Source organism: Mastomys coucha, unplaced genomic scaffold, assembly GCF_008632895.1.
Source record: "Mastomys coucha isolate ucsf_1 unplaced genomic scaffold, UCSF_Mcou_1 pScaffold9, whole genome shotgun sequence".
In the NCBI taxonomy this organism is placed as follows: Eukaryota; Metazoa; Chordata; class Mammalia; order Rodentia; family Muridae; genus Mastomys; species Mastomys coucha.
In genome coordinates this window covers 7399331-7410353 of record NW_022196915.1, presented here as the reverse complement: position 1 = coordinate 7410353, position 11023 = coordinate 7399331, and the positions used below count along the sequence as shown (strand labels likewise).

At 46.4% G+C, this 11023-nt stretch overlaps 1 protein-coding gene across 1 annotated transcript; it reads left to right on the top strand.

Moving 5' to 3' along the window:
• Nucleotides 1-2551: 2551 nt before the first annotated feature.
• Nucleotides 2552-10568, top strand: Myoz1 (myozenin 1). The gene is made up of 6 exons (XM_031362380.1): nucleotides 2552-2883; nucleotides 3956-4046; nucleotides 5755-5933; nucleotides 8438-8681; nucleotides 9063-9228; nucleotides 10061-10568. The coding sequence occupies exons 2-6, from the start codon at nucleotides 3974-3976 to the stop codon at nucleotides 10290-10292; spliced, it is 894 nt and encodes a 297-aa protein (XP_031218240.1). The 5' UTR covers nucleotides 2552-2883; nucleotides 3956-3973; the 3' UTR covers nucleotides 10293-10568.
• Nucleotides 10569-11023: the final 455 nt, after the last annotated feature.

The window sequence follows — 11023 nt, the reverse complement described above, 5'->3', positions numbered from 1 at the left end:
ACTGTGTTTCACATATTTGGGCATAGGAGATCAGACTTTAAGGGTTTTTTTGACAGGATTGTAGTAGCAATAACAAAGTTACCTTTCACTACTTACGTTTTTTCCTGTTTCCTTAGGAGGAAATGGACCAAAGATGAAAGGTCTGGGCAGCAGCCACCTGCTGTGTGTGCAGGGAGGACTTTCGGCCCCCAGTTTAAACAAGGCAAGAATAGAATGGAAGAAGGGTGTGGTCAGGAAGGATGGGGATCGATCAGGGAGGTCACAGAGGGACAGGGTGCATTCTGGAAGCTTCAGAAAATGCTTCCTGTAAAGAATGAGACAAGGGAGGGTTGTGTGGTGTGAATGTGAACGATCCAGTGACACGTGTGAAAATGTCATGAAGATTTTTGAGACAAGATTTTTCTGTATAGCCCTGGGACTTAAGACCTGCCTGTGCTTTTGGAGTGCTGAGATTAAAGGCATGCATCACTATGCTGGACTCAAGAAACCTATTATTTCATATGTGTACTAAATTAACACCCATGTCCACCCCCCAAAAGAGCCAATTCCTTGGGCAGCTGTATAAGGGCAAAAGGTACAGAAGCAAGCTAGTTTCAGAACATGAGCTGAAGATGAGGGAGGACCCAGGGTATTACTTTAGCTACTAAGACAGTGGTTCTTCCCTTCCTAATGCTGTGACTTTTAATTCAGTACCTCATGTTGTGTTGACCCATAACCATACAATTACTACTACTACTATTATTTATTATTATCATTATTTTGGTTTTTCGAGGCAGGGTTTCTCTGTGTAGCCCTGGCTGTCTTGGAACTCACTCTGTAGATCAAGCTGGCCTCAAACTCAGAAATCCGCCTGCCTCTGCCTCCCAAGTGCTGGGATTAAAGGTGTGAGCCACCACTGCCAGGCTTATCATTACTATTATAAAGATGTATGTATGTATGTATGTATGTATGTATGTATGTATGTATTTTATATATATGAATACACCATTGCTTTGCTCTCTTCAGACACACCAGAAGAGGGCATCAGACCCCACTGCAGATGGTTGTGAGCCACCATGTGGTTGCTGGGAATTGAACTTAGGACGTCTGGAAGAGCAATCAGTGCTCTTAACCACTGAGCCATCTCTTCAGCCCCTATTATTATTATTTTGAGACAGGGTTTCTTTTTGTTGTTGTTGTTTTGTTTTGTTTTGTTTTTTGAGACAGGGTTTCTCTGTATAGCCCTAGCTGTCCTGGAACTCAATTTGTAGACCAGGCTGGCCTCTACCTCTCAGAGATTCACCTGCCTTTTCTTCCCAAGTGCTGAGATTAAAGACATGTGCCACTGTACTGGCTCGTTTTGTGTGCCAACTTGACACAGGCAGGAGTTATCACAGAGAAGGGAGCTTCAGTTGGGGAAGTACCTCTATGAGATTCAGCTGTGGGGCATTTTTTCAATTAGTGATTAAGGGGGTAGGGCCCTTTGTGGGTGGTGCCATCCCTGGGCTGGAAGTCTTGGGTTCTATAAGAGAGCAGGCTGAGCAAACCAAGGAAAGCAAGCCAGTAAGAAACATCTCTCCATGGCCTCTGCATCAGCTCCTGCTTCCTGACCTGCTTGAGTTCCAGTCCTGACTTCCTCTGGTGATAAACAGCAATGTAGAAGTAAGCTAAATAAACCCTCCCCAACTTGCTTCTTGGTCATGATGTTTGTGTAGGAATAGAAACCCTGACTAAGACAGCCACCATGCCAGGCCTTGTTTTGTTTTTGGAGACAAGGTTTGTCTGTGTAGCCCTGGCTGTCTTAGAACTCACTCTGTAGACCTGGCTAGCTTGAAACTCAGGGATCCACCTGTCTCTACCTCTCAAGTGCTGGGATTAAAGGTGTGCACCACAAGTCGGGTGGTGATGAGGCACTCCTTTAATCTCAGCACTTGGGAGGCAGAGGCAGGCAGATTTCTGAGTTCGAGGCCAGCCTGGTCTACAGAGTGAGTTCCAGGACAGCCAGGGCTATATGGAGAAACCCTGTCTCGAAAAACAAAAACAAAAACAAAAAAAGGTGTGTACCACAATGCTTAGCATCATAAAATTATTTTTGTTGCTACTTCATAACTGTAATTTTGCTATTATTATGAATTGTAATATAAATATCTATACTCAAGATATCTGATATCTGACCCCTGTGAAAGGATTGTTTGACCCCCATAGGGGTCAGGACCCACGGATTGAGAACAGCTGTACTAAGAGTACTCACAGGTCTCTAACACATCATCTACACTGGAATTAAGTTGGTTCCTCACCCTGCCAAGATTGAACCCTCTCAGACAGAAAGCCAATCGATTCAGGAAGTTAGAAGCAATGCCACTGTGAAAATTTCCATACTATCTTCAATTTAGGGCCTTAATCCCTCCCACCCCAAATACATTCATGGGTCCCCTCTATCCCTGGCCTGGAGTGGCCCTGAATGACCCACAAATCATGCTTTCTGTTTTGTTTTTTGTTTTTCCCTATACCTACTCTTAATTCTCACCCACCACTAACTGTCTGCTCCCTCTCTGCCTCTGCTTTCAATGGCCTCCTGAAATGCTTCTTTGAAATTCAAGGCAAAGAGGAGGCACACCCTTTCAGCCGACTGATCCCTGGCTCAGTCAGTCTGGTGGGAACATTTTGTAGGCCTTCCCTCTTCCTGAACCTCAGGCAAGAAGGGCAGGATCTCGGTTCCAGGGTCTCAGTACCCCCTGTGCCATTTGAGCTGCCTGTGCTCATCAGCTCTATTAATAACCTCCCTCCCTCCCCCGCTGCCGGTGCTGCCCCTACGCTTGCCCAGCTCAGGTTCTCTAGTCACAGCAGCTTAGTCCTCCAAAGCTGCCGGACCCCAGGGAGAGCTGACCACCAACTGAGCGGCTGGTAAGTCTGTGGTTCTACCTAGGAAGGAGCTGGAGCCTATTCTTCTGACCTCCTTGTTGGCAATTGTGCTTCTTCATCCTCAGGGAGTGGCTTCTCTTCTCATCTCTGCCAATGGTCCAGTTGGAGTTAGAGTTGGAAAGAAAGGGGACCTAAGGAGTTGGGAGGAATTAAGATGTGTGGGGAGGTACCTGGCAGATGGAAAGGGGTGTTTTAAGATGCTGCTAAGTTGGTAGAGTGTAGTTGTGTGTGAGAGAGAGTTCCCCACAGAAAACAGCAGGGCTCTTAGGGAGAGAAGAGAGTCCATAAATTTTCCTATCTTGTCCCCATCCATAACCAGATCTTATTCCTGTGTTTCTGTCCCCCCATGATTCTCTCATGTATGATACTGCTGAACTGAAATCTATCACAGCTCAAATGCCCTTAGCTCACTCTCCGCCCCAGCCCTGCACCTTGGGACAGGAGTGCCTGAAGGAGCAAGGAACACACCCATGACCTCTCAGGCCACGTTCCAGTTGGCCTCCTGGAAGAACAACAACCTCTCCTTCCTATGGAGAATGTTTTGGCTGAATCTCCTCAACACTAGCACAACATTTCTTTATCCCCTTGGACCTCGAGGGAAGTCTGAGGAGGAGACCAGAGTTTGGAGCCACGTTGTAGTCTGATATCCCAATACAAATTAGTCTGATATCCCAATACAAATAAGGACTTTAAATCATGCCAGGCCCAAGAAGCATGAGTGCATTGCTCTGCCAGTGTTGCCTTTGAAACCCACCTCGGCCCTATCTGTGGGCTCTGATGCCCACAGGAACTATGGAAAGCAGACAGGGCTGGTTGGTAAAAGGTAAGGAAAGGGGTGCAGTTCCGCCTCCTGTCCTGCTTCCAAAGAAAACAGAAGACTCTGACAGTTTACGTTTTGGGGATACTAATTTCTGCGAAAACATAAGCACGCATGCACACACGCATGTAAACATGCACACGGAAAAAAATCCAAAGAAATGTTGTCCTTAACCCTAAATTAAGGAGCACCGTTGTAGTGCGCATTCTCATTCTCCCATTCTGTCTCTCCTTCCAGGTCAAATCCACCTCCATCATGCCGCTCTCGGGAACCCCGGCCCCTAACAAGAGAAGGAAGTCAAGCAAACTGATTATGGAGCTCACTGGAGGTAAGGCATGGGTGCTCGTAGATCCCGAAGGCCGGACCTTTAAGAGCATCCCTGACTCATGAGTCCCAGAAATGACGTAAGATGGGATATAAGTCAGAGTGAAAAAAAACAAGAGGAACTGCAGCTGTGGAGGTTGTGGGAGATGGGATGGTGGGAGAGGTGAGAAGGGCCAGGAGGAAGAGGCAGGAAGAACTCAGCATTCAGTCTGCATCCTCCCATTCTTCCCACTGATTACTCTGAGACAAACACTCGGGTAAGATACTGGACATCTTAGCAGGACCGTCCATGCGAGGACACAGGCTAGGCCTCACCAAATGTTAACTTCCTTATTTCTTTCTAAGTGCTAGAGAACTTGTGTAAGCTTTTAAAATAGGAAACTGCACAGCCATACTCCCTGGGGATGTGCACGAGTTACCAAGTGTGAAGTTCTCCTGATACCTTTGGAGTCAGAGTTCACTGAAGGAAAAAAGAAAGGAAGAGGACAAGGATCTGTGTTTAGAGATGGGCAGTTGTATTTGGTATTGGCCTATCAGCTTTCCCGGCCCAGGGTGTAATTTCTCCCTTGGCCACTGTCTGTGGTGTTCTCCTTCACTCCACACCCATGCCCCTTGGCCCGTTACCTCTCTATTCAAGTCTTCCCACCCTCTATGTTGTTCCCTTTGTTCCCTGTGTTCTTGCTAACTCCAAGCCAGGAAATCAAAACAAATAAAAAACACTTCTCGCCAGGCAGTGGTGGTGCACGTCTTTAATCCCAGCACTTGGGAGGCAGAGACAGGAGGATTTCTGAATTCGAGGCCAGCCTGGTCTACAGAGTGAGTTCCAGGACATCCAGGGCTACACAGAGAAACCCTGTCTTGAAAAATCAAGCCAAACCAAACCAAACCAAACCAAAAAAAATTAATACTTCTCATGAGCTGTGTATGGTGGCGCATGCCTTTAATCCTAGCACTCAGGAGGTGGGGGCAGGGGCAGGAGTTAGGGGAGAACGGGTAAGGATAGGGGGAAGGGCAGGAGCAGGGAGATCTTTGTGAATTCCAGGCCAGTCAGTGCTACATAGTGAGACCTTGTCTCAAACACACAGGCACATTGAAGAGGTGAGATGACTCAGTGGTTAAGAACACTTGCCGCTCTTGCAGAGGACCCAGGTTCAGTTCCCAACACCCACACAGTGCCTTACAATCATCAATAATTCCAGTTCCAGGAGATCTGAGCCCTCTTCTCACCTCTGTGGGCATCAGGCATGTATATGATGCCCATACACACATGCAGGTAAAACACTCACACATATAAAACATAAATAGATCTTTGAAAAATCTTTTAAAAGACATACAAGATAGGGCTGGAGAGATGGCTCAGAGGTTAAGAGCACCGTCCGTTCTTCCAGAGGTCCTGAGTTCAAGTCCCAGCAACCACGTGGTGGCTCACAACCATCTGTAATGGGATCTGGTGCCCTCTTCTGGCCTGCAGGCATACATGCAGGCAGAATGCTGTATACATAATAAATAAATAAATCTTAAAAAAAAAAAAAAAAGACACACAAGACAAGCAAAAAGTTTTTGTAAACCAGACAGACCTGGTCAGCATCTGCCCCCTAAATGATCAAATGATCTCTTTTAGAATACACTCAGATATGGGGGGTGCTTCCCTTCCCAGTGCAGAAAGCCCTCAGTTCCTCTTTCTATTGCATCTTCTCTACCTTCTGGATAAGGTGGCCGGGAGAGCTCAGGCCTGAACCTGGGCAAGAAGATCAGTGTCCCAAGGGATGTGATGCTGGAGGAGCTGTCACTCCTTACCAACCGAGGCTCCAAGATGTTCAAGCTGCGGCAGATGCGGGTGGAGAAATTTATCTATGAGAACCACCCCGATGTTTTCTCTGACAGCTCAATGGTGAGTATGGACATTGACCACTCTCTCAAAGCCCGGTGTCTTTCCTGGCAGCTTCTCAGTAGCTCCCCACCCCCAAGTTCCCCAGATACCACCAGCCTCCTTTCCATGAGAGACGAGCAGCTCATTATGCCCCTACATATATTATGTTCCCAACGACTCTAGGGTGGGGTATAGTCCATTTCTGAAGTTTAGTCCTCATCCTAGAGCCAATGCAGGCATGAGGACCACACCCACAGAGAGAAAATTCCTTCCCAGTGTGGCTGCGTGTTAAAATAGGGTCGCCAGATAAAACGCAGGACACCCAGTCCTGTATTTTGACACTAAGATACACAATTAGTAACTTTCTACTAAAATATGTTCTTTGTATTACTGGGGACATAAAACAAGAATTAAGACCTCCAGGATCAGCTGGGCAGTGGTGGCGCACGCCTTTAATCCCAGCACTTGGGAGGCAGAGGCAGGTAGATTTCTGAGTTCGAGGCCAGCCTGGTCTACAAGAGTGAGTTCCAGGACAGCCAGGGCTACACAGAGAAACCCTGTCTCGAAAAAACCAAACAACCAACCAAACAAACAAAAAGACCTACAGAATCTTGGGGCTGACTGTGGCAGAGCAGGTGCTTAGAATGCATGGGACCCTAGGTTTCATTTCCAGTAGGCCTCCCACCCTCAAAACAAACAATAAGCAAGCAAAAGTCCAAAGAGAGTACGCAGTTAGATTTGACCTCCAGATTTATATAATGAGCTGGGTCTCTGAGGAGGCCGAGAATAGGAGGATTGCTTGTGAGTTGGAGAAAAGGTTTTTTTTTATATAATGAATAGCTGTTAAATATGTTGCCCATAACGTGTAACTTTTTGGATTTAAAACAATATAAGATTTGAATAATAAAAATTAGGGTTTTGTTGTTGTTCTCAGAATCTTTTTTCGAGACAGGGTTTCTCTGTGTAGCTCTGGCTGTTCTGGAACTCACTCTGCAGACCAGGCTGGCCTTGAACTCAGAAATCTGCCTGCCTCTGCCTCCCAAGTGTCAGGATTAAAGGCATGCGTCACCACTACCTAGTTGTTCTCAGAATCTTACCAATGTAAATCTGACTAGCCTGGAACTATGTAGACCAGGCTGGTCTTAAACTCATAGAGCTGCCTGCCTCTGTCTCCTGATTTCCAGAGTTAAAGATGTGCTTGCTATATTTTAGATTTAAATACACAACATTTTCTTTCTTTCTTTCTTTCTTTCTTTCTTTCTTTCTTTCTTTCTTTCTTTCTTTCTTTTTTTTTGATTGGGTATTGGTTTTTGGAGACAGGGTTTCTCTGAGTAGCCCTCGTTGTCCCGGAACTCACTCTTGTAGACCAGACTGGCCTCGAACTCAGAAATCTGCCTGCCTCTGTCTCCCAAGTTCTGGGATTAAAGGCATGTGCCACCACTGCCTGGCCTCCATTAAATATTTAAGGCATATTTTATACTAAAAATGTTATATACCTGAACATTAAATTTGAGTGATTATAATTTTATTTGGTAAATCTCGGGGTGTTAGAAGAGTTTACTGAGGTTTTATAGGTCTCTTCATTTTGAAAGATGCCTGACAGGGGAACTAAATCCTCTTTAAGGTCACACATCTTCTAGTCAGGCTTCTCCAAGAAAGGAAAAGTAAGGATTGGAGAGAGACCAGGCACAGGATGTTACCACGGAGAAGGGGACTGGCTCCATTTCCTCTTTTCCTCCTCCACCTTCTCTGGGTGGTTGGGGGACAGTGGAAATAGATGCCTACATGGATGTGGCCAAGCAGGAGTGTCTGTCACTAGCCCTTCTGCAGGAGCAGAGAAAAAGTGCTGAGTGGTCATAGCTAACTTTAGGAAGCCAAAAGCCCTCCTCTGTGTTGGGTCTGGTTACACTGGGTGGAGCGCGGGGGACACAGGGTAAGGTGGCCAGGAGGGCCTCCTCAAGGAGTTGGTGGGGCTATTTTTAGTCTTTGGAGCCCAAACCCATGTTGCCCTTTTGGCCCTCCTCCCCCGCTTCACCTGCTATAGTTTCACTGTAAGAAAGCTCTGGCCTGATGGTCCATCAAGAGGAAGAGAGGAGCCTGAGCAAGGGAAGAGAGGTCTCCCTGCAGGACAAACTGAGAAGGGGAGGGAGGGACAGACTTGGGTTTTTGTTTTGTTTTTTGATTTTTTTTCCTTTCAAATGAAAATTGGATTTTTCCTGGAAACTGACCCTTGCAGTTTCTTGTTGAGGAGACGTCTTGGCTTGCTTTGCCCTGCCAAGATAGGATAGGGAGTGGAAAATGAGCCGCCTTACCCTGAGGTATAATCAGGGAATCATACCTTTCCCAGAAAGTACCTGCCTCTGGCTGACAGTGTTCCTATGCATTCATTAGCGGGGATTTCTCAGAGCATTGGGGTCTTCTGGCTGGCTCTCAGCTGTGACCCCCTCCTTGTGTATATACCTCTGTCTCTGTGTCTTTTCCACACCCATTGCTAATCTTCCTCTTGCTTTGTACTCTCTTTTCAGGATCACTTCCAGAAGTTTCTTCCCACCGTGGGAGGACAGCTGGAGACAGCTGGTCAGGGCTTCTCCTATGGCAAGGGCAGCAGCGGAGGCCAGGCTGGGGGCAGTGGCTCTGCTGGACAGTATGGCTCTGACCACCATCAGCAGGGCTCTGGGTTTGGAGCTGGGGGTTCAGGTGGTCCTGGAGGCCAGGCTGGTGGTGGAAGAGGAGCTCCTGGCACAGTAGGGGTTGGAGAGCCCGGATCAGGCAAGTATTCTCACCAGAAGTAATGTGTCTGATCCCCACGGCAGACATGTCCCTAGGAATGAGGCCTAGTTAAGATATGGGAAGAGGGAGACTGAGGTGTCTTGGACCCAAAAGGTATCCAGGATACAGCAATGTGTTTACTTCACCCACAGCCTTATCGTTTAGTTAGCCATTCCCCACCCCAACACGGCTTCTCAGATTCAGTCACAAATCTCACCCCAGACTACCATTATGCTACAAACCATATACAATTTCCAGGATATTACACCTCTGGACCTAGACTCAGCAACTTCCCTAGCGGTAGGATATGGGATTAGCTTTCATTAGCTATTAATAATAGCTGCTATTATTTGTTTTACATTTCTCTTTCATGGCTACCAGGTGACCAGGCAGGTGGAGATGGAAAACATATCACTGTGTTCAAGACTTATATTTCCCCATGGGATCGGGCCATGGGGGTTGACCCTCAGCAAAAAGTGGAACTTGGCATTGACCTACTGGCATATGGGGCCAAAGCTGAACTCCCCAAATATAAGTCCTTCAACAGGTAGGATAGTGGGGAAGGAACCAGATGTATTCCACTGTGTAATACCATGCTTTACTTGGTATGTGGGTTTTAGTTCAAATGTTTCAGAAGGGGGCTAAGCTGTAACAGCAGGAATATGGGACCCTCATGGAGGCTCTCTCTTGCCTCTCATAGCAGCATGGTGAGGGAAAGATTTGTTGGGAAGCAAGATCTCTATGTTAGTTCACTGATCAGTGGTTAGGTACTGATGTTTTTCAGCGTGGGGGTTTTTTGAAGATAAAATGGGGATTCTACACTTTATGGTTAGAGGTATCTCCTGGCTCTCTCCCATTCAAGGTGACGATGCCATGATGCCATTACTCTTCCTGTAGGATATCTCTTTCTTTATACCCTGTTCCAAGTTTCTATTGTTTTAGAATTGGGCATTGTAGACCATGGATAGGAGATCTGTGAGAGAGCAGATTGAGGAAGGTCTACCAAAGTACTTTTGCATTTAATGGTTAAGTCCTCCAGCCACTATCTGTTGGAGATAAGGGTAGAGTTGGAGTTGTAAATTACAATATACATTGTAATTTAGGATGGTCTCATACTCTTGGATGTATAGTATTTGGGCCAAAATGCTGATGTATGTCACATGTATTCATGAGACCACGTAGTCTACTAGGCTCCTCTCATCACTAACTGGATAGACGAACAAGCCAGGTAAGTGGGTGTTAAGGGAGAAGGAGAACTGGAAGCATGGAAGCAATCTCTGGTTTATACACTCTCCTCCCTTAAAACAGGGTTACCACTCATTGAAAAGTACTTTCTCTTTTATTCTGACTCTTAATTATGTAACACCCCCCTCCCCCAGGACAGCAATGCCCTACGGTGGATATGAGAAGGCCTCCAAACGAATGACCTTCCAGATGCCCAAGTTTGACCTGGGGCCTCTGCTGAGTGAACCACTGGTCCTCTACAACCAGAACCTCTCCAACAGGCCTTCTTTCAATCGAACCCCTATTCCCTGGTTGAGCTCTGGGGAGCATGTAGACTACAATGTGGATATTGGTATCCCCTTGGATGGAGAGACAGAGGAGCTGTGAAGTGTCTCCTCCTGTCGTGTGCACCATTTCCCCTCTCTGGTTCCAATTTGAGAGGGGATACTGGACAGGATACCCCAACTGTTACTCCAGTATCCTTGTGGCAATGGAGGGTAAAGGGTGGGATCCATTGCCTTGCCACCCTTCAAGTTCCCACTCCGAAGCATCCCTCCTCAACAGCTCAGAGCTCCCATCCTGCTGCTCCATATGGAATCTGCTCTTTTATGGAATTTTCTCTGCCACTGGTAACAGTCAATAAACTTCAAGGAAATGAACTCATTCTTCCTCTGGTGTTTGAAGGCAAGGCAGATGAGAACTGAGGCTGATGATGCACAAAGGGCAATTAAAGCAACAGACTAAACACTCTTCATTCAGACTTTAGGACCATATATGAACTTTGGTTGCTTACACACCCAACACCTGCATCAATACCCACAAAACACATTCATCAGCTATAAACAAATAATATTATTCGATATTACATGAGATAAAGTCTTGTGTGTAAACCCACATGCTGGTCCATGTGTGTATAAAGCTACTGTACACCGATTAGGAAATAAATGTTGGTAACACTTAATACTAATGTTATCTTTGTGTAGCCAGCTAGAAGCTGGTAAACACCAGGAAAGGAAAATGGGTGTTAAGAAAATGAAGGTTCTCAGGGGATGGTGGCGCACACCTTTAATCCCAGCACTTGGGAGGTAGAGGCAGGCGGATTTCTGAGTTCAAGGCCA

What these genes read in the sequence shown, in the direction of transcription:
- Myoz1 (XM_031362380.1), top strand. Translation starts at nt 3,974, where the DNA reads ATGCCGCTCTCGGGAACCCCGGCCCCTAACAAGAGAAGGAAGTCAAGC. An exon ending in TTTTCTCTGACAGCTCAATG is followed by an intron (nt 5,934 to 8,437) that starts GTGAGTATGGAC and finishes CTCTCTTTTCAG; the next exon opens with GATCACTTCCAGAAGTTTCT. An exon ending in AAATATAAGTCCTTCAACAG is followed by an intron (nt 9,229 to 10,060) that starts GTAGGATAGTGG and finishes CCCCTCCCCCAG; the next exon opens with GACAGCAATGCCCTACGGTG.